The 27,904-nt window shown below is 44.4% G+C and overlaps 1 protein-coding gene across 1 annotated transcript; it reads left to right on the plus strand.

Moving 5' to 3' along the window:
- Positions 1-444: 444 nt before the first annotated feature.
- LOC122547592 (ephrin type-B receptor 1-like) lies at positions 445-27,258 on the plus strand. The gene is made up of 4 exons (XM_087982821.1): positions 445-580; positions 7,016-7,080; positions 23,573-24,248; positions 26,497-27,258. Exons 1-4 carry the CDS (start codon positions 529-531, stop codon positions 26,778-26,780), a joined length of 1,077 nt encoding a protein of 358 aa, XP_087838947.1. The 5' UTR covers positions 445-528; the 3' UTR covers positions 26,781-27,258.
- Positions 27,259-27,904: the final 646 nt, after the last annotated feature.

Genomic DNA, 27,904 nt, shown 5'->3' on the forward strand with positions numbered 1-27,904 from the left:
GGTTAGGATGGAGTGGCCATGCTAAATTGTCGCAGGATAGGAAGGATGTCTATAGGTTCTGAAGGATATTGCTGGGAACAGAGGGTGGGACTTTTTTCACTTGGAGGTTGAGAGGCGACATTTATAAGATCACGAGGGGTATAGTTAAGGTGAATGGCAGCTGTCGGTCCCTGAGGGGATTTCAAGATTAGGGGACATATTTTTAAGGTGAGAGATAAATGATTTAAAAAAGGACATTAGGGACAATTTTTTTTAAAGAGAAGGTTGTTCGTATGTGATGAATAAACTTGCTGAGGAAGTGGTGGATGTGGGTACTGTTGCAGTGTTTAAAAGACCATTGGATAAGTACATGAATAGGAAAGGTTTGCAGGAATCTGGGCCGGGGCGGGCAGGTCCGGTCAACGGCTTGTCGGTCAGTGCACGGAGCAAAGGTTCCCTACCGTCACCACGATCGGGAGCAGTGCAGTGAGCTTCACGCTGAACTGGGCGAGCGGGACGGTCAGATAGTCCCCTGGGAATCCCTTGAACATGGACATTTGGATCTTCCTGTGCCTTGCCCCCACCGTACTGGCGGTAGAAGGTGAGTCACAAGTTCTGCTTTCCGAAGGCGTGAGACTGAATTTCCCTCCTGCAACCCCACCTCACGTGCCCCCCACCTTCCGTAATTGTGGAACTCCCCCACCCTGCCTGGCCTGTGTGCCCCAGTAGCGGGGGAAGGAGTGGGGGGGGGGGGCAATCTCATGAGCTGTTCCACTCTGGAAGGCATCGCACACAAGCCTCACTTCTGTCGTGTGTGAAATGTAAGTGTGTGAGTCTGAGCAACCGCCAAGGGACGGTGGCAGTTGCCAACTCTCTCGGGGTTGGGGGGCAGTGGTTGGCACCTTGGAGGTTTGATCACATGACCTCACCCCACAATCCCCATTCCCCTTTGCCTATTGGCTGCCTGGCCTTCCATCTCCATGATGACCCACCTTCTCAACCAATTGGCGGTTCCTCAGTTACTCAATTGGATGTCAGCCAAACTTGACCCTTCTTTGCCCCCCCCCTCCACCAACCATGAATGAATGAATGAACCCATGGATAATCAACAGGTCCTTAAAAGTGGCCCTGTGTTTCCTCCCTATCCTGTTAGCTCCCAGCTATAGGCTGGAGATTAGTCTGGAGTCTTCAGGAGTGGCCTGGAGAGTTTGCAACTGTGGGTCACCCCGTGTCCCCATTCACTGAGGCTCAGCATCACAATTTTCCTTCATATCGGAAATCATTCCTGATGTTCCCTGGAATCCTGCAGCGAGTAACTCCCCTCCTGACTCCCCAAAGCCTGTCCATCATCGACGAGGCATGAGTCAGGAGTGTGAGGGAATTACTCCTCACTTGCCCTGGATGGGGGGGTGGTGGGCAGTTCCAACAACAGTCAAGAAGCCCATCCAGGGACAAAGCAGCCCTCCGCTTGATTGGCACCACATCCACCTCCCTCCACCACCGACGCTCAGTAGCAGCAGTGTACAAGACGCACTGCAGAAACTCACCAAAGATCCCCCGACAGCACCGTCCAAACCTGTGACCTTTACCCTCTGGAAGGACAAAGGCAGCAGACACATGGGAACACCATTTCCTGCAAACTGCCCTCCAAATAACCCACTGCCCTGACTTGGAAATATATCGCCATTCCTTCTGTGTCGCTGGATCAAAATCCTGAAATTTGTTTCCGTGTGGATGGCCGCACAGCACATGGACTGCAGCGGTTCAAGAAGGTAGCTCATTACCACCTTCACAAGGGTAACTAGAGATGGACAGCAAATCTTAGCCGAGCCAATCCCACCCACCCAAACTCATTGCCACCTCCTGCAATGAACTCTTTTTTTAAAAAAAAAAATCACTCACTTCCCTCCACAGATGGTATTTGCATGTCGAATATGTTTCCTTCCAATTCCAGACTAAAGCAATGTGTCACAGGCTACACCATCAGTGCCTCACTCAACAAAACACGTCCCTTCATTTTCAGTGAGATCATCTTCCAAAATGCTGAGCCACAACAGAGTTGTAAAATTGTGAAAGGCAGAGGCAAGAGGGAGAATCTGATGTGAATGGGAGAAGGGGAGGCAAGTGAAAGGTTTATCAAGGGAATTTCAGGTTGAAAGATTAGATTAGGTTTCCTACAGTGTGGAAACATGCCCTTCGGCCCAACCAGTCCATACTGACCCTCCGAAGAGTAACTCACCCAGACCCATTTCCCTCTGACTAATGCACCTAACACTATGGGACAATTTGGCGTGGCCAATTCACCCTAACCTGCATATCTTTGTGACTGTGGGAGGAAACCGGAGCAAACCCACGCAGACACGGGGAGAATGTGCAAACTCCACACAGACAGTCGCCTGAGGTTGGAATCGAACCTGGGACCCTGGTGCTGTAAGGCAACAGTGCTAACCACTGAGCCACTGTGCCGCCCCTAAGACACATGTGCCAATGGCGGAGCCCCGAGCTGTGAAAGAGGCAGGGATTGGAGGAATGGGAAAGGTGTCCAACTCGGGGCAAGGCTGCATGTTGGAGACAGAGAGAAGGGGCTAGATGTACAGGAGGTTATGTTGAACTTGTGTGAGACCCCAGTCAGACCTAAACTGCAGTGCAGGACACAGTTGTGGACAGCACACTGTAAGGAGGAGGAGAACCCAGTGGAGAGAGCGCAGGAGAGATTGACGAGGATGGTTCTTGGAACTTCAGTGATTGAGAGAAATTGGAGTGGTTGGTACTGCTCACCTTGAAGGGAAGGTTTTGAAAGAAGTTTATAAAGTGAGCTGGACATTGTCAACTCAGAAAAAAATCGAGGAGGGGAGGGAACTGATTTATCAACGGATTTGAAAAGAAAAGAGTAAAGGCAAGATGAGAAAAGACTTGTTTTCACTCAATGTGTTATAGAGTCTGGGGATGCATGACCTGTAGGTAGGTTCAGTCGAGGCATTGGTTATTTCAATGGAAACAATGCACAAGGCTCACAGGCGAGATCAGCACCAAGACATGAAGCTCATTCAGATGGGCCGAATGGCCTCTTGCTGCCGTCCCTGTGGGCGGCATGATAGCTCAGTGGTTAGCACTGCTGCCCCACAGCACCAGGGACCTGGGTTCAATTCCTGCCTCAGGCGACTGACTGTGTGGAGTTTGCACGTTCTCCCCGTGTCTGCGTGGGTTTCCTCCGGGTGCTCCGGTTTCCTCCCACAGTCCAAAGATGTGCAGGTTAGGGTGGATCGGCCGTGCTAAATTACCCACAGTGCCCAGGGATGTGTGGGTTAGGGTGAATTGGCTGTGCTAAATTATCCCACAGTGTCCAGGGATGTGCAGGTTAGGGTGGATTGGCCGTGCTAAATTGTCCCACAGTGTCCAGGGATGTGCGGGTTAGGGTGAATTGGCCGTGCTAAATTGTCCCATAGTGTCCAGGGATGTGCAGGTTAGGGTGGATTGGCCATGCTAAATTACCCCATAGTGTCCAGGGATGTGCAGGTTAGGGTGAATTGGCCGTGCTAAATTGTCCCACAGTGTCCAGGGATGTGCAGGTTAGGGTGGATTGGCTGTGCTAAATTGTCCCACAGTGTCCAGGGATGTGCAGGTTAGAGTGAATTGGCTGTATTAAATTGTCCCACAGTGTCCAGGCATGTGCAGGTTAGGGTGGATTGGCCGTGCTAAATTGTCCCATTGTGCTCAGGGATGTGTAGATTAGGTGCATTTGTCAGGGGAAGTACAGAGTAATAGGGTAGGGGAATGGGTCTGGGTGGGATACTTTTCAGAGGGTCGGTGTGGACATGTTGGGCCGAATGGCCTGTTTCCATACTAGGGATTCTGTGAACTCGGTGACTCTGAGTGAGAATGTGGGCCAGTGTGATCTTGAAGGCTAACAGAGGGCAGCAGGTGGGATACCAGTTGGAGGGAGGGTCAGGTTGAGGTGAGCCCTACCTCACCACACCTGGGTGAGGTCTTCAGCAGTGGATGAGCTCCGGGTGGAGAGCTGGCTGGTGCTGATCTTTGTGTTGGAATGAGAATGGAGGGCTCACTCAGTTCCAGATCCACATCCATCCAGAGGAAGGAAATAACCGGAAGGAAAGAAATACCTCATTTACTTTGGAGTTAGGTTTGACCACAAGAGCCAAATATTTATACGTTAACCGCCCATCGATGGAGAAACAATGACTCTCCCAGTGACCCCCAGGATATTTCCATACACAGAAATCAATCTCAAGTGTCCCCCAAACATAAGCTCCTTCAATACGTTTGACAACACTGTCCTGTTCACAACTTCCACCAATCGTCAGACACCCACTAACTACAAACAGACAGGCTTACCGGGAGGAACACTGGTCTGGATATCCTTTGGACTTGCATTTAATCCACAGAGTTGGGCCAATGGGCTGAGGAGTGGCAGATGGAGTTTAACTTAATGCGAGGTGCTGCTTTTTGGAAAAGTGAATCAGGGCAGGGCTTATGCACCAGGAGAAAGTGAGGACTGCAGATGCTGGAGATCAGAGCTGAAAACTGAATTCCCGAAGAAGGGCTCATGCTCGAAACGTCGATTCTCCTGCTCCTTGGATGCTGCCTGACCTGCTGCGCTTTTCCAGCAACACATTTTCAGGGCTTATACACTTAATGGTAAGGTCCTAAGGAGTGTTGCTGAACAAAGAGACCTTGGAGTGCAGCTTCATAGCTCCTTGAAAGTGGAGTCACAGGTAGATAGGATAGTGAAGAAGGTGTTTGGTATGCTTTCCTTTATTGGCCAGTGCACTGAGTATAGGAGTTGGGAGGTCACTATTAGAATACTGTGTACAATTCTGGTCTCCCTGCAATAGGAAAGATGTTGTGAAACTTGAAAGGGTTCAGAAAAGATTTATAATGATGTTGCCAGGGTTGGAGGGTTAGAGGAATTGGGAGAAAAGGCATTTGGTACACTTTCCTTTATTAGTCAGAGTATTGAGTACAGGAGTTGGGAGGTCATGTTGCGGCTGTACAGGACATTGGTTAGGCCACTGTTAGAACTGCATTCAGTTCTGGTCTCCCTGCTACAGGAAAGGTGTTGTTAAACTTGAGAGGGTTCAGAAAAAAATTTACAAGTACATTGCCTGGAGTGTCAGAGGCTGAGAGATGACCTTATAGAGGTTTATAAAATCATGTGGGGCATGGATATGGTAAATAGACTAATTTTGTTTCCCCTGGAGTGGGGGAGTCCAGAACTAGAGGGCGTAAGTTTAGGGTGAGAGGGGAAAGACTTAAAAGGGACCTAAGGGGCAACTTTTTCACACAGAGGGTGGTACGTGTATGGAATGAGCTGCCAGAGGAAGTGGTGGAGGCTGGTACAATTTCAACATTTAAAAGGCATCTGGATTGGGTATATGAATAGGAAGGGTATAGAGGGATGTGGGCCGGATGCTGGCAAATGGAACTAGATTGGGTTGGGATATCTGGTCGGCCTGGACAAGTTGGGCCAAAGGGTATTTTCCATGCTGTATAACTCTATGTCTCTGGGGTTTCCAGAGCGTGGGGGAAGAGTCTGAGGACATACAGTGTCCATGTGCCTTGCACATTCCATCAACCACATGCCCACTCCCATTCCAGAATTACAGGACTTTCCGAAAAGGGGGACAGACAAACACCTTCCGCTCCGTACCATTGTCTTCAGAGTGTTTGTTATTTTTTTCGGGGCTGTGCGTATGGGGGTGTAGGGGTGTGTGAGTGGGGAGTACTTTATCTGGATGATTTGGAGGTTTAGGGATCAAATCCTACTCCGTACAGTCTGTGCGCAATTAATCGACAATTGACAATTGAGTTTGCAAACAGTCCCGTTATAGTGGGGGAGCTGACAAGCCAGATCGAAACCTGTTTTCCAGAATCTAACACCGTGACCCTTCAAAGGAATCAAACAGAGAAAGGAGAGGCTGTCCTCCAGGGAGGTCCTGAGGCCAACAAAGTGACTACCTCCTCTGCCAGCGCTGGCACCCGGTGACTTACAACCGGGCAGAGAATTGTAGGATTTCTCCCACCTCCCCGTTCCCCCCTCCCCCGTATTGTCCATCTACACCGAGACAGCCCAATGAGGGGATTGTCCCTGTGCTAAGGACATCGACCCAGGAGGGGCTGCCGGGAAGGGGGTCAGGCTTGGCCATGACGCCACACCTGGTCGAGCAGCTCTGTGAGGCACTGGGGTCTCCACAGACCCTGTATTCACACCTCCCCCACCCCCCACACCAGTGTTGGCGGGGGTGGGGTTGTGGGACGGGTGCCCACAATCGTCAGGGAGAGACAGGAAGTCAAACTAGTGGATGCCACATGGAAGCCATTGGAGGGGCTGCTCCGCATGACCCACCTCCCCCACCACAAGGGGGAGCCAGAGGTCACAGGTTCAAGACCCCAGCCAAGAGACTGGAATTGGACCCCAGACCAACACACTCTCTCTGTCTGTCTGTCTCTCTCTCTGTCTGTCTCTCTCTGTCTGTCTGTCTCTCTCTCTGTCTGTCTGTCTGTCTCTCTCTGTCTGTCTGTCTCTCTCTCTCTGTCTGTCTGTCTCTCTCTCTGTCTGTCTGTCTGTTTCTCTCTCTGTCTGTCTCTCTCTCTGACTGTCTCTCTCTCTGTCTATCCGTGTCTCTCTCTCTCTGTCTCTCTCTCTGTCTGTCTGTCTCTCTGTGTGTGTCTCTCTGTCGCTCTGTCTGTCTGTCTGTGTCTTTCTCTGTCTCTGTCTGTGTCTCTCTCTCTGTCTCTCTCTCTCTCTCTATCTGTCTGTCTCTCTCTCTCTGTGTCTCTCTCTGTCTGTCTGTGTGTCTCTCTCTCTGTCTCTCTGTCTCTGTGTGTCTCTCTCTGTCTGTCTGTCTGTCTCTCTCTGTGTGTCTCTCTCTCTGTCTCTCTCTGAACTGAGGGAGTACTGCACTGCCAGCAGTGCCATCTTTCAGATGAGCTTCATTGGCTCTGAAGCTGCAGAGGGGCATCCTAAGGGTGGCAAGAGGCACTACGTAAATGCAACTCCATCTTTTCTCTCTGCCAGAAGTGCTCCTCAACACTCAGTTGGAGCAGGACGAGCTGAACTGGCTGGTGACGCCTGAAGGAGGGGTAAGGCACAGGCTGATTAACCACTTCCAGGCCTGGGCATCGCGGGGAGGAAAGGGCAAAAGGACGGGGTATTGTATTGGGGGGGGAATGAATGAAACCAGAGAGTGTGGGCTGGAGGGGAAGCAATAACTAACGGCAAACAGAGTCAACTTGAAAAGATAATCTCACATAGTGCAGCAAGATCAACGGCTGGTACAACCTGCAACAGGGCATCAGCAAAACACACAGACACACATACAGACATACACAGACACACACACCCACACCCACACACACACAGACAGACTCACACAGACACACCCACACACAGACACACACACACACATAGACACACACACACCCAGACACACACACACACCCAGTCACAGACACACACACACCCAGACACAGACACACACACACCCAGACACAGCCACACACTTACAGACACACACACGTACACAGATACACACCCACATCCACACACACAGACACACACCCACACACAAACACACACACAGACACACACACAGACAGACACACACACTTACAGACACACACAGGTACACACAGACACACAGGCACACACACACCAACACACACACACCTCCCCGCCACACACACAGACATACCCACCCACACACACCCCAACACACACACGCACACACAGAGATACACCCACCCACACACACACCCACATACACTCATACACGCCCACAACCACAGACACAGAAACACATACACACACCCACACATCCACCCACACACAGAAACACATGCACACATACACACACACCCACACATCCACCCACACACACACCCACATACACTCATACACGCCCACAACCACAAACACAGAAACACATACACACACCCACACACACACATGCACAGACACACACACACTCACATACATACATACACATTCACACACACATACACACAAATTCATACACACCCCCTCTCACACATTTATAGACACACACACACATTTATACACACACTCACACAGACACACACACATATACAAACACACACACTCATACACACGCCCACACGCTCTTACACAAACGTTCATACACACACACCCCCAAATACATACCCACGCACATTCATACATACACACACTCTCACACACACATACATACACAGACACACATTCTCACACACACACTCACACACACTCTCACATACACATTCATCCATATATACACACACTCACACACAGTCACACACATTCATACATACACACTCACATACTCATACATAGTCACACACATTCATATATATACACACAGTCACACGCATTCATATATACACACACAGTCACACGCATTCATACATACATAGACACACATTCTCACACACAGACACACATTCATACATACACAAACTCAAACACACATTCATCCATACACACACACTCACACACTCAGTCACGCACATTCATATATACAGTCACATACATACACACACACATTCATTCATTCATACGTACACACACACATACATGCATACATACACACACATACATTCATACATACACACACACTCATACATACACACACACTCATACATATATACTCACACACCCATACATACACACACATACATTCATACATACACATACATACACACACATACATACATACACACATTCATACATACATTCACATACACATACATTCACACACACACATTCATACCTACACGCACATACATTCACACACGCACACACATTCATACCTACACACACACATTCATACCTACACACACACCTTCATACCTACACACACCTTCATACCTACACACACCTTCATACCTACACACACCTTCATAACTACACACACACATTCATACCTACACACAAACATTCATACCTACACACCCACATTCATACATTCATACATAATCACACTCACATGCACACATACATACACACACTCATACATTTATACATACACACACACACTCATACATTCACACACACACATTCATACCTACACACACACATTCATACCTACACACACACTCATACATACACTCACTCATACATTTATACATACATACACACACTCATACATTCATACACACACATTCATACATACACACACATTCATACCTACACACACACCTTCATACATACACACACATACATTCACACACCCACATACATTCACACACACATTCATACCTACACACACACCTTCATAACTACACACAAACATTCATACCTACACACCCACATTCATACATAATCACACTCACACGCACACATTCATACATACACACACTCATACATTTATACATACACACACACTCATACATTCACACACCCACATACATTCACACACCCACATACATTCACACACACATTCATACCTACACACACACCTTCATAACTACACACAAACATTCATACCTACACACCCACATTCATACATAATCACACTCACACATTCATACATACACACATTCATACATTTATACATAGACACACACTCATACATTCACATACACTCATACATTCACACACACATTCATACCTACACACACACATTCATACCTACACACACACATTCATACATACACACACACCTTCATACATACACACACCTTCATACATACACACACACCTTCATACATACACACACATACATTCACACACCCTCATACATACACACACCCTCATACATACACACACACATTCATACATACACACACACATTCATACATACACACACACATTCATACATACACAGACAATCATACATACACACACATATTCATACATACACACATACATTCACACACACACATTCATACCTACACATACACTCATACACACATTCATACATACACACACACATTCATACCTACACACACACCTTCATACCTACACACACACATATTCATACCTACACATTCACCTGCACCTCCACACACATCATTTACTGCATCCGCTGCACCTGATGTGGCCTCTTCTATGTTGGGGAGACAGGCCGTCTACTTGCGGAACGTTTCAGAGAACACCTCTGGGATACCCGCACCAACCAACCCAACCGCCCCGTGGCTGAACACTTTAACTCCCCTTCCCACTCCACCAAGGACATGCAGGTCCTTAGCCTCCTCTTTCGCCAGACCATAGCAACACGACGTCTGGAGGAAGAGCACCTCATCTTCCACCTAGGAACCCTCCAACCACAAGGGATGAATGCAGATTTCTCCAGCTTTCTCATTTCCCCTCCCCCCATCTTATCTCAGTCCCAACCCTTGAACTCAGCACCGCCTTCTTGACCTGCAATCTTCCTCCCGACCTCTCCGCCCCCACCCCCTCTCCGGCCTATCACCCTCACCTTAACCTCCTTTCACCTATTGCATTCCCAACGCCCCTTCCCAAAGTCCCTCCTCCCTACCTTTTATCTTAGCCTGCTTGGCACACCTTCCACATTCCTGAAGAAGGGCTTATGCCCGAAACATCGATTCTCCTTCTCCTTGGATGCTGCCTGACCTGCTGCGCTTTTCCAGCAACCCATTTTCCAGCTCATACACATTCACACACATGCACATATTCATACATACACACACACACATTCATACACACACACATTCATACATACACGCACACATATTCATACATACACATTCACACACATGCATATTCATACATACACACACACATTCATACATACACACACATATTCATACACACACACATATTCATGCACACACATATACACACATATTCATACATACACACATATTCATACATACACATTCACACACATGAATATTTATATATACATATTCACACACACATATTCATACATACACACACACATATTCATACATACACACACATTCATACATACACACACACATTCATACATACACACACACATTCATACATACACACACACACATACATTCATACATACACACACACATTCACACATACACATATTCATACATACACACACATACATTCATACATACACACACACACATTCATACATACACACATTCATACATGCACACACACACATTCATACATGCACACATATACATTCATACATACACACACATTCATACATACACACATACATTCATACATACACACACACATACATTCATACATACACACACTCATACATTCATACATACACACACACACATTCACACACACACATATACATACACACACACATACATTCATACATACACACACACATTCATACATGCACACACACATTCATACATGCACACAAATACATTCATACATACACATTCACACATACACACATATATTTATACATACACACACAGATTCATACGTACACACACATATATTCATACACACACACACATATATTCACACACACACACATATATTCATACACACACACACATTCATACATACACACACACATACATACACACACATTCATACATACATACACACACATTCATACATACACACACATATTCGTACATACACACGCACATTCATACATACACACACACATACATTCATACATACACACACACATTCATACATACAAACACATGCATATTCATACATACACACATATTCATACATACACACACACATTCATACATACCCACACATTCATACACACAAACACACACATATTCAAACATACACACATATTCATACATACACACACACACATACATTCATACACACACATACATTCATACACACACACATATTCATACATACACACATACATACATACACACACGCACGCACAAACATTCATGCATACACACACATTCATACATACATGCACACACACATTCATACACACACGCTTATTCATACATACACGCATATTCATACATACACACACGCATATTCATACATACACACACATTCATACATACACACACATATTCATACATACACACAAACACACACATATTCATACATACACATTCACACACATGCATATTCATACATACACTCACATATTCATACATACACATTCACACACACGCAAATTCATACATACACACATATTCATACATACACGTATTCATACATACACACACGCATATTCACACATACACATTCACACACACGCACATTCATACATACCCACACACATATTCTTACATACACTTACACACACACATTTATACACACACACATTCATACATACACACACACTTACACACACATTCATACATACACACACATTCATACATACACACACATACGCATATTCATGAACACACACACACATATTCATACATACACACACTTGCACATTCATACGTACACATTCACACACATATTCATACATACACACACACATTCATACATACACATTCACACACATGCACATATTCATACATACACACACACACATTCATATACACACACACATTCATACATACATACACACACATTCTTACATATACACACGCACATTCATAGATACATATTCACACACATGCACATATTCATACATACACACACACATTCATATACACACACACATTCATACATACATACACACACATTCTTACATATACACACGCACATTCATAGATACATACACATTCATACATACACACACGCTCACACATATTCACATATACACAGACATTCATACATACACATTCACACACATGCACATATTCATACATACACACACACATTCACATATACACACACATTCATACATACACACACACATAATCATACATACACATTCACACACATGCATACATACACACACATTCATACATACACACATACATACACACACGCTTATTCATACATACACACACGCATATTCATACATACACAAACATTCATACATACACACACATATTCATACATATTCACACACATGCACATATTCATACATACACACACATTCATACATACATACACACATTCATACATACACACACACATATACATACACACATATACATACACACACACATATTCATACATACACATTCATACATACACACACACATATACATACACATATATACATACACATATTCATACATACACATTCATACATACACATTCATACACACACACATACATTCATACACACATATTCATTCATACACACACACATTCATACATACACACACATATTCGTACATACAAACGCACATTCATACATACACACACATACATTCATACATACACACACATATTCATACATACACACACATATTCATACATACACACACACAAGAATATTCATACATACACACACATACATTCATACATACACACACATATTCATACATACACACATACATTCATACATACACACATTCATACATACACACACACATTCATACATACACACATTCATACATACACACACATTCATACATAAACACACGTACGCACACACATTCATACATACATGCACATACACATTCACACACACACACATTCATACACACAAACGCACGCACATTCATACATACACACACACATGCATTCATATATACACACACATATTCATACACACACACACATATTCATACATACACATTCACATACATGCACATATTCACACATACACGCACATTCATACATACACACACATTCATACATACACACACACATTCATACATACACACACATTCATACATACACACACATTCATACATACACAAACTCAAACACACATTCATCCATACACACACACTCACACACTCAGTCACGCACATTCATATATACAGTCACATACATACACACACACATTCATTCATTCATACGTACACACACACATACATGCATACATACACACACATACATTCATACATACACACACACTCATACATACACACACACTCATACATACACACACACTCATACATATATACTCACACACCCATACATACACACACATACATTCATACATACACATACATACACACACATACATACACACATTCATACATACATTCACATACACATACATTCACACACACACATTCATACCTACACGCACATACATTCACACACGCACACACATTCATACCTACACACACACATTCATACCTACACACACACCTTCATACCTACACACACCTTCATACCTACACACACCTTCATAACTACACACACACATTCATACCTACACACAAACATTCATACCTACACACCCACATTCATACATTCATACATAATCACACTCACATGCACACATACATACACACACTCATACATTTATACATACACACACACACTCATACATTCACACACACACATTCATACCTACACACACACATTCATACCTACACACACACTCATACATACACTCACTCATACATTTATACATACATACACACACTCATACATTCATACACACACATTCATACATACACACACATTCATACCTACACACACACCTTCATACATACACACACATACATTCACACACCCACATACATTCACACACACATTCATACCTACACACACACCTTCATAACTACACACAAACATTCATACCTACACACCCACATTCATACATAATCACACTCACACATTCATACATACACACATTCATACATTTATACATAGACACACACTCATACATTCACATACACTCATACATTCACACACACATTCATACCTACACACACACATTCATACCTACACACACACATTCATACATACACACACACCTTCATACATACACACACCTTCATACATACACACACACCTTCATACATACACACACATACATTCACACACCCTCATACATACACACACCCTCATACATACACACACACATTCATACATACACACACACATTCATACATACACACACACATTCATACATACACAGACAATCATACATACACACACATATTCATACATACACACATACATTCACACACACACATTCATACCTACACATACACTCATACACACATTCATACATACACACACACATTCATACCTACACACACACCTTCATACCTACACACACACATATTCATACCTACACATTCACCTGCACCTCCACACACATCATTTACTGCATCCGCTGCACCTGATGTGGCCTCTTCTATGTTGGGGAGACAGGCCGTCTACTTGCGGAACGTTTCAGAGAACACCTCTGGGATACCCGCACCAACCAACCCAACCGCCCCGTGGCTGAACACTTTAACTCCCCTTCCCACTCCACCAAGGACATGCAGGTCCTTAGCCTCCTCTTTCGCCAGACCATAGCAACACGACGTCTGGAGGAAGAGCACCTCATCTTCCACCTAGGAACCCTCCAACCACAAGGGATGAATGCAGATTTCTCCAGCTTTCTCATTTCCCCTCCCCCCATCTTATCTCAGTCCCAACCCTTGAACTCAGCACCGCCTTCTTGACCTGCAATCTTCCTCCCGACCTCTCCGCCCCCACCCCCTCTCCGGCCTATCACCCTCACCTTAACCTCCTTTCACCTATTGCATTCCCAACGCCCCTTCCCAAAGTCCCTCCTCCCTACCTTTTATCTTAGCCTGCTTGGCACACCTTCCACATTCCTGAAGAAGGGCTTATGCCCGAAACATCGATTCTCCTTCTCCTTGGATGCTGCCTGACCTGCTGCGCTTTTCCAGCAACCCATTTTCCAGCTCATACACATTCACACACATGCACATATTCATACATACACACACACACATTCATACACACACACATTCATACATACACGCACACATATTCATACATACACATTCACACACATGCATATTCATACATACACACACACATTCATACATACACACACATATTCATACACACACACATATTCATGCACACACATATACACACATATTCATACATACACACATATTCATACATACACATTCACACACATGAATATTTATATATACATATTCACACACACATATTCATACATACACACACACATATTCATACATACACACACATTCATACATACACACACACATTCATACATACACACACACATTCATACATACACACACACACATACATTCATACATACACACACACATTCACACATACACATATTCATACATACACACACATACATTCATACATACACACACACACATTCATACATACACACACACATTCATACATGCACACACACACATTCATACATGCACACATATACATTCATACATACACACACATTCATACATACACACATACATTCATACATACACACACACATACATTCATACATACACACACTCATACATTCATACATACACACACACACATTCACACACACACATATACATACACACACACATACATTCATACATACACACACACATTCATACATGCACACACACATTCATACATGCACACAAATACATTCATACATACACATTCATACATACACACATATATTTATACATACACACACAGATTCATACGTACACACACATATATTCATACACACACACACATATATTCATACACACACACACATTCATACATACACACACACATACATACACACACATTCATACATACATACACACACATTCATACATACACACACATATTCGTACATACACACGCACATTCATACATACACACACACATACATTCATACATACACACACACATTCATACATACAAACACATGCATATTCATACATACACACATATTCATACATACACACACACATTCATACATACCCACACATTCATACACACAAACACACACATATTCATACATACACACATATTCATACATACACACACACATACATTCATACACACACATACATTCATACACACACACATATTCATACATACACACATACATACATACACACACATTCATACATACACACACGCACGCACAAACATTCATGCATACACACACATTCATACATACATGCACACACACATTCATACACACACGCTTATTCATACATACACGCATATTCATACATACACACACGCATATTCATACATACACACACATTCATACATACACACACATATTCATACATACACACAAACACACACATATTCATACATACACATTCACACACATGCATATTCACACATACACTCACATATTCATACATACACATTCACACACACGCAAATTCATACATACACACATATTCATACATACACGTATTCATACATACACACACGCATATTCACACATACACATTCACACACACGCACATTCATACATACCCACACACATATTCTTACATACACACATACATTCATACACACACATTCATACATACACATACACTTACACACACACATTTATACACACACACATTCATACATACACACACACTTACACACACATTCATACATACACACACATTCATACATACACACACATACGCATATTCATGAACACACACACACATATTCATACATACACACACTTGCACATTCATACGTACACATTCACACACATATTCATACATACACACACACATTCATACATACACATTCACACACATGCACATATTCATACATACACACACACATTCATATACACACACACATTCATACATACATACACACACATTCTTACATATACACACGCACATTCATAGATACATATTCACACACATGCACATATTCATACATACACACACACATTCATATACACACACACATTCATACATACATACACACACATTCTTACATATACACACGCACATTCATAGATACATACACATTCATACATACACACACGCTCACACATATTCACATATACACAGACATTCATACATACACATTCACACACATGCACATATTCATACATACACACACACATTCACATATACACACACATTCATACATACACACACACACATAATCATACATACACATTCACACACATGCATACATACACACACATTCATACATACACACATACATACACACACGCTTATTCATACATACACACACGCATATTCATACATACACAAACATTCATACATACACACACATATTCATACATATTCACACACATGCACATATTCATACATACACACACATTCATACATACATACACACATTTATACATACACACACACATATACATACACACATATACATACACACACACATATTCATACATACACATTCATACATACACACACACATATACATACACATATATACATACACACACACATATTCATACATACACATTCATACATACACATTCATACATACACACACACATACATTCATACACACATATTCATTCATACACACACACATTCATACATACACACACATATTCGTACATACACACGCACATTCATACATACACACGCACATTCATACATACACACACATATACATACACACACATATTCATACATACACACACACAAGAATATTCATACATACACACACATACATTCATACATACACACACATATTCATACATACATACACACACATTCATACATAAACACATATTCATACATACACACACACATACATTCATACACACACATACATTCATACACACACATATTCATACATACACACATACATTCATACATACACACATTCATACATACACACACACATTCATACATACACACACACATTCATACATAAACACACGTACGCACACACATTCATACACACACACATTCATACATACATGCACATACACATTCACACACACACACATTCATACACACAAACGCACGCACATTCATACATACACACACACATGCATTCATATATACACACACATATTCATACACACACACACATATTCATACATACACATTCACATACATGCACATATTCACACATACACGCACATTCATACATACACACACATTCATACATACACACACACATTCATACATACACACACATTCATACATACACACACACTTACATTCATACATACACACACACATACATTCATACATACGCACACACATTCATACACACACACACACATTCGTACATACATACGCACATTCATATATACACACACACATACATTCATACATACACACACACATACATTCATACATACACACACATATTCATACATTCACACACACAAGCATATTCATACATACACACACACATGCATTCATATATACACACACATATTCATACATACATACGCACACACATTCATACATACATACATACACACATTCATACACACAAACACACGCATATTCATACATACACACACACATGCATTCATATATACACACACATATTCATACATACACACACATATTCATACATACACATTCACATACATGCACATATTCACACATACACGCACATTCATACATACACACACATTCATACATACACACACATTCATACATACACACACACATTCATACATACACACACACATTCATACATACACACGCACATACATATATTCACACACACACATACATTCATACACATACATACATTCATACACATACATACATACATTCATACATACACATATTCATACACACACATATTCATACACACACATATTCATACATACACATTCACACATATGCATATTCATACATACACACACATATTCATACATACACACACACATATTCACACATACACACACATGCACATATTCATACATACACACACACATATATTCACACATACACACACACATACACACACACATTCACACACATTTTCATACACACACACATTCATACACACACACACTCGTACATACACACACACACACATGCACACACACACATACATGCACACATACACATTCATACACACACACACTCGTACATACACACACACACACATGCACACACACACATACATGCACACATACACATTCATACACACACACTATCATACATACACACTCTCACACACACATATACACCCCAAATCCACACATATATCCACCATCACACCCACACACATACAGCCCCAAACCTACACTCACACACCCACAAACCCACACTCTCAGACCCACACACATACATCCCAAAATACACATTCACACACACATACAGCCCCAAACCCACACTCACACACCCACACTCTCAGACCCACACACATACGTACATTCATACATACATACATTCATACACACACATATTCATACATACACATTCACACATACGCATATTCATACATACAGACACATATTTATACATACACACACACATATTCACACATATACACACACACACATTCACACATACACACACACATACACACACACATTCATACACACACACATTCATATATACACACACACATTCATACATACACACACACATTCATACATACACACACACATTCATACATTCATACACACACATACATACATTCATACACACACATACATTCTTACACATACATACATTCATACACATACATATTCATACATACACATTCACACTTATGCATATTCATACATACACACACATATTTATACATACACACACATAATCACACATACACACACACACATTCATACACACACACACATTCATACATACACACACATTCATACATACACACACACTTACATTCATACATATACACACACATACATTCATACATACACACACACACATACATTCATACATACACACACACACATACATTCATACATACACACACACATATATTCATACACACACGCACACATTCATACATACACACACATATTCGTACATACATACGCACATTCATATGTACACACACACATACATTCATACATACACACACACATACATTCATACATACACACACACATACATTCATACATACACACACACACATACATTCATACATACACACACACATATATTCATACATACACATACACATATATTCATACACACACGCACACATTCATACATACACACACATATTCGTACATACATACGCACATTCATATGTACACACACACATACATTCATACATACACACACACATACATTCATACATACACACACATATTCATACATACACACACACAAGCATATTCATACATACACACACACATGCATTCATATATACACACACATATTCATACATACATACACATACACATTCATACATACATACACACATTCATACACACGCATATTCATACATACACACATATTCATACATACACACACATATTCATACATACACACACATATTCATACATACACATTCACACACATGCACATATTCACACATACACACACATTCATACATACACACACACATTCATACATACACACACACATTCATACATACACATACATTCATACATACACACACACATTCATATGTACACACACACATATACATACACACACACATATTCATATATACACATTCACACACACACACATTTATACATACACACACATTCATACATACACACACATTCATACATACACACACATTCATACATTCATACACACACATACATTCATACACACACATACATTCATACATACACACACATACATTCATACATACACACACATACATTCATACATACACACACATACATTCATACACACACATACATTCATACACACACATATTCATACATACACATTCACACATATGCATATTCATACATACACACACATATTCACACATACACACATATGCACATTCATACATACACACACACATATATTCACACATACACACACACATTCACACATACACACACATACACACACACATTCATACACACACACATTTTCATACACACACACACACTCGTACATACACACACACATACATGCACCCACACACATACATGCACACATACACATTCGTACACACACACTATCATACATACACACTCTCACACACACATTTACACCTCAAATCCACACATATATCCACCATCACACCCACACACATACAGCCCCAAACCTACACTCACACACTCACAAACCCACACTCTCAGACCCAAACACATACATCCCAAAATACACATTCACACACATATACAGCCCCAAACCCACACTCACACACCCACACTCTCAGACACACACACATACATCCCAAAATACACACTCGCACACACACATATACACCCCCAAACCCACACATACATCCACCCTCACACACCCACATACATACAGCCCCAAACCCACACTCACACACCCAGACACACACCCCCAACCCAGTCTCAGACCCACGCACATACACCCCCAAACCCACACTCACACATGCACATACACCCCCAGACCCACACATGTATCCACACTCCCAAACCCACACACACACACCCTCACACGATTACTTAAATTGAACCCCAGTCTCTGATTGACAGCAACATTCTACAGTGAGCCAGCCCCTTTATGTCCAGGCCATGGAGGCTGACAGGGATGTTGGGAAGGGCAGAAAGTCCATTGTCTTTATCACATTTATCACCCACCTTTCTCTCGCACCTCTCCCTCCCCTTTCTCACCCACCTCTCTCTCCTCCTGCTGTATCCCACCTCTAACCCCCTGCTATCTTTCTCTCACTCACTTTCTCTCCCTCTTTCTCTCCCCCTTTTCTCTGTCCACCCCTTTCCATCCTTCTCTCCCCACCATCTCTCTCCCACTCTTCTGTCTCACTCCCTCCCTCTCTGACCCCCCTCTCCTTCTCTGTCTTTCCCTTCTGTTTCTGCCCCTCCCTTTCTCTCCCTCCGTCCCCACCTTCTCCCTCTCTCTCCCTTTGTCTCCCACTCCCTCCTTTTCTCCCTCCCTCTCTCCCTCCATCTCTCTCTCTCATTCCCTCCATCCCTCTCTCACTCCCTCTCCCATTCTCTTTCTCTCTTTCTCCCACTCCCTTCCACTCTCTCCTCCCTACCCTCCCATTCCCTCCCACTTCCTTCCTCTCTCTCCCTCTCTCTTCCATTCTCTCCTTCCCATCCTCCGTCTCTTCCTCCAACTCTCTTCCCCACTCCCTCTGTCCACTCCTCTCTCAATCAACTCCTACTCCCTCCCTCTTTCTCTCTCCCTCCCCCTCGCTCTCCCACTCTCCCCTCCCTCTTGCCCTCTCTCTCCCCCTCCCCTACTCCCTCCCTTTTCCCTCCCTGTCTCTCTCCCACTCCCTCCCACTCTCCCTCCATCCTTCTCTCCCCCTCCCTCTCTGTTCCCCCAATCCCTCCCTCTTGCCCTCTCTCTCCCACTCCCTCCCTCCCTCTCTCTCCCACTCCCTCCCTCCCCCCCTCTCTCCCACTTCCTCCTTCTCTCCCCGTCCCTCTCCCCCAATCCTTCCCATTCTTCTCTCCCCCAATCCGTCCCTCCCCCTCTCTCTCCCACTCCCTCCCTCCCCCTCTCTCTCCCACTTCCTCCTTCTCTCCCCGTCCCTCTCCCCCACTCCTTCCCATTCTTCTCTCCCCCAATCCCTCCCTCCCCCTCTCTCTCCCAATCCCTCCCTCTCTCTCGTACTCCCTCCCTTCCTCTCTCTCCTCCCTTTCTCCCTCGGTCCCCCCCCTCTCTCCCTGCCTCCCCGGGGAAGTGGGAAGAGACCGTGGCCGTGGACAAGCTGTTCAACACGATGAGAACGTACCGCGTGTGTAACGTGGACCGGCCCAACCAGGACAACTGGTTACGGAGCGCCTACATCGGCCGTGGGGAGGCGCAGATGGTTTATGTCGATCTGCGGTTTACCATCAGGGACTGCAGCTCCATACCTGGCACCGACGGATCGTGCCGGGAGACCTTCGGCCTTTACTATGGCGAGGCGGACTCCGACGGTGAGCCCTCGGCCCGTACGGCCACCCAGCTGAAGGCCGCCTTCACCAAGGCCCGGGACATCACCGCCGAGCACGTCTTCGCCCTCAACGGGATGGGCAAGGTCAACAGGGCGACCGTGCCGATCGGCCCACTCACCGGGGCGGGCTTCCGCTTGGCGTTCCGGGACCGGGGAGCCTGCGTCAACCTCCTGTCCGTGCGGGCCTCCTTCCGCAAGTGCCCGGCCACCGTCGTCAACCTGGCCCGGTTCCCGGAGACAGCAGCGGGGCCCAGCCTCAGCTCACTGGCCGTGAGCCATGGCACATGCGTGGCCAATGCCACGGAGAGTTCCTTCCCCGTGAAGATGCACTGCGCTAGTGAGGGAGACTGGATAGTGCCCGTCGGGGGCTGCGAGTGTAGGCCTGGTTACCGCAGCAACGAGGAGCTCACCGCTTGCACAGGTAACGGGGTCAGCCGATTGACCCAGGGATGGGGTTAACTTTCTATAGGTTCCTTCCACCACCCCCGATTCCTCCTGTCACGAGAATGGGATTTACCGCTGTGAGGTGTCGCGGTTTGGTGGTGAATTGTTGGTGTAGTAAACGGCGAAGAGGGTTACCTCAGAATACAACAGGATCTGGACCAGATGGGCCAATGGGCTGAGAAGTGGCAGATGGAGTTTAATTCCGATAAATGCGAGGTGCTGCATTTTGGGAAAGCAAGTCTTAGCAGGACTTATACACTTAGTGGTAACGTCCTGGGGCGTGTTGCTGAACAAAGAGACCTTGGAGTGCAGGTTCATAGCTCCTTGAAAGTGGAGGTAGATAGGATAGTGAAGAAGGCGTTTGATATGCTTTCCTTTATTGGTCAGAGTATTGAGTACAGGAGTTGGGAGGTCATGTTACGGCTGTACAGGACATTGGTTAGGCCACTGGAATATTGCGTACAATTCTGGTCTCCTTCCTATCGGAAAGATGTTGTGAAACTTGAAACGGTTCAGAAAAGATTTACAAGGATGTTGCCAGGGTTGGAGGATTTGAGCTACAGGGAAAGGCTGAACAGGCTGGGGCTGTTTTCCCTGGAGCGTCGGAGGCTGAGGGGTGACCTTATAGAGGTTTATAAGATCATGAGGGGCGTGGGTAGGGTGGATAGCCAAGGTCTTTTCCCCAGGGGAGGGGAATCCAAAACTAGAGGACATAGGTTTAAGGTGAGAAGGGGAAGATTTAAAAAGGACTTGAGAGGCAACCTTTTCACACAGAGGGTGGTGTGTGTATGGAATGAGCTGCCAGAGAAAGTGGTGGTGCAACATTTAAAAGGCATCTGGATGGGCATATGAATAGGAAGGGTTCAGAGGGATATGGGCCAAGTGCAAAGAAATGGGACTAGATTGGGTTGGGATATCAACGTGGTCTGTTACCGTGCTGTATGTCTCTATGACTCTGCAACACTGGGAGAGTCACTCCCACAGGGAGGGGTTCAGGTGAACAGTGAAGGGGAGCTGGATAAACCCACATGGGGAAAGGAATTGAAAGACATGGCGGCTGCAGGTGAGATGAAGAGGGTGTGAGGTGAGGCTGGTGTGGGTATCCCCAAGGGAAAACCCCATAAAAATTGGCAAAGGACACAACTTTGTCTTGCACACTTCAAAATGGAGGATCAGTCCCTTCATTCCCAAACATACTGCTCTCTCCCTCTGGGCCACCAGAGGGTGGAGAGGTGAGGGTGGGGTGGGGGTTGGTCACAGCACAGTGGCTCAGTGGTTTAGCACTGCAGCCTCACAGCGCCAGGGACCCGGGTTCAATTCCAGCTTCGGGCGACTGTCTGTGTGGAGTTTGCACATTCTCCCCGTGTCTGCGTGGGTTTCCTCCGGGTGCTACCGTTTCCTGCCACAGTCCAAACATGTGCAGGTTAGGGTGGATTGGCCACGCTAAATTGTCCCATAGTGTCCAGGGATGTGCAGGTTAGGGTGGATTGGCCATGCTAAATTGTCCCATAGTGCCCAGGGATGTGCAGGTTAGGGTGGATTGGTCGTGCTAAATTGTCCCATAGTGCCCAGGGATGTGTAGGTTAGGGTGGATTGGCCGTGCTAAATTGTCCCATAGTGCCCAGGGATGTGCAGGTTAGGGTGGATTGGCCGTGCTAAATTGTCCCATAGTGCCCAGGGATGTGCAGGTTAGGGTGGATTCGCCATGCTAAATTGTCCCATAGTGCCCAGGGATGTGCAGGTTAGGGTGGATTGGCCATGCTAAATTACCCATGGTGTCCAGAGATGTGTAGATTAGGGTGGATTGGCTATGCTAAATTGGCCATACTGCCCAGGGATGTGCAGGTTAGGGTGGATTGGCCGTGCTAAATTGCCCATACTGCCCAGGGATGTGCAGGTTAGGGTGGATTGGCTATGCTAAATTGCCCATAGTGTCCACGGATGAGCAGACTAGGTGGATTAGCCATGGGTAAATGCCAGGTTACAGGGATATGGAGTGGGTGGGATGTTTTTTGGAGGGTTAGTGTGGACTCGATGTGCCGAATGGCCTACTTCCACACTGTAGGGATTCTATGATCCTATGAATGGCCATGTGGCCTCAATTGGATTTTCTTTGCTTAAGGTGAGGCACCTTTCCCCAAAATTAAACTGAAAATGAAAGCACACTGTTGAGTTTCTACTTGACAATGACGCACTGAACCAGATCCTCCCATTCCTTCCTGCAGAGATTGAAGAGCAAGCGACCGTCTTTGAGCTGGGGTCAGAGCGGGGCCCTTCCCAGGATGCTTTGGACCCTTCCTGTGGCCAATTGGAAAGCCTGCTGCGAGTCAATCAGCAATGGTTGGAGGGGCAGGCCCAGGCTTTGAGTCACCTGACCCAGGCTGTGGAGGTCCTCAACTCTTCCCTGCTCGACATCTCACAGAGACTTCACCTGCTCCTGAGGGGCCAACCTCAGACGCTACCAGACCCGGTGATTGCTCCCAATGTCAATGGCGGAAAGGAAAATTGAGCCTTCCTGACTTCACCTCATCAGACTGTGACAGTTCTTCGGACATCTGGACGTCAGTGAGAGTGGGGAAAACAAAACCTCCCTGTCCATCCGCACTCCTTTCCCTCTTCTCCCCGTGTTCACTTAATCGCAAAGCCCTAACTATCGTGAGATAGAATTGTACCTTCAGTGGTTCCTGCATTTCTTCCCCGTCAGTGCTTCATCTGAATGGCCAACTGAATAGTGAAGTAACCATGGCAATGAGGCAGCCGCCATCTTGAAAAGCTAACCACCTTAGCATGAGTCCACGTCCAATGAATCCCAATTCTCTGTACAGGATGCAAGCAAGGAAACGGGAGGAAGGAGCACGGGAAAAGCCAAGGGGGTATTATGTAATCCAGAGAGCCAGCTAATGTTCTGAGGGCCCAGGTTTGAATCCTGCCATGGCAGGTGCTAGAATGTGAATTCAATAAAACAAAATCTGCACTTAAGAGTCTAATGGTGACCAGGAATCCATTGTCAATTGTCAAAAAAAACCATCTGGTTCACTAATGTCCTTTAGGGAAGGAAACTGTCATCCTTACCTAGTCTGGCTGACATGTGACTCCAGACTCACAGCAGCATGTCTGACTCTTAATGCCCTCTGGGGCGATTAGGATTGGGCAAAATGCTGGCCTGGCTAATGATGCCCTCATCCCGTGAACGATTACAAGAATAACCCAGCACATAAAACAGGCCCCAGCGACAGGCCCCTTTCAAAATGGCAGAACATCTTCAGTGGAGTTGCCATGACAACAAGGTGGCTGACACTTCTGCCCCTCCCACCACCACCAATTTTAAGGTGTAATTCAGAATTGACCCCTCTCTGTGAAGAATTCTAAGTCCCCAAATCTTGTCTGAAACAACATCACGGTGACCGAACTTAATTGAACACAATTAGTGGGTGAATCTCTCCCGTTGAGTCCTGCCCTCTTGAGGTCAACTCCTTTTAAGGTAAAACTGCCACATCCCTCAATCTTTCTCCCACTCAGTCTTGTGGTCCTGTGTTCGAGTTTCGTGGGGTGTTATCTGCAGAGAACGCACAAGATGCAATGCCGAGATTCCTCTGACAGCACCATCCGAACCGTGACCTCTCCCATCTAGAC

The sequence above is a fragment of the Chiloscyllium plagiosum genome, unplaced genomic scaffold (assembly GCF_037043375.1).
Source record: "Chiloscyllium plagiosum isolate Xiang-an unplaced genomic scaffold, Cpla_swu_hap1 HiC_scaffold_44, whole genome shotgun sequence".
Classification (NCBI taxonomy): Eukaryota; Metazoa; Chordata; class Chondrichthyes; order Orectolobiformes; family Hemiscylliidae; genus Chiloscyllium; species Chiloscyllium plagiosum.

Bases quoted from the DNA above. Each gene is read 5' to 3' on its own strand.
- LOC122547592 (XM_087982821.1), top strand. From the start codon at position 529: ATGGACATTTGGATCTTCCTGTGCCTTGCCCCCACCGTACTGGCGGTA. The intron at 581-7,015 runs GTGAGTCACAAG...TCTCTCTGCCAG, and splicing joins CACCGTACTGGCGGTAGAAG to AAGTGCTCCTCAACACTCAG. The intron at 24,249-26,496 runs GTAACGGGGTCA...TCCTTCCTGCAG, and splicing joins GGAGCTCACCGCTTGCACAG to AGATTGAAGAGCAAGCGACC.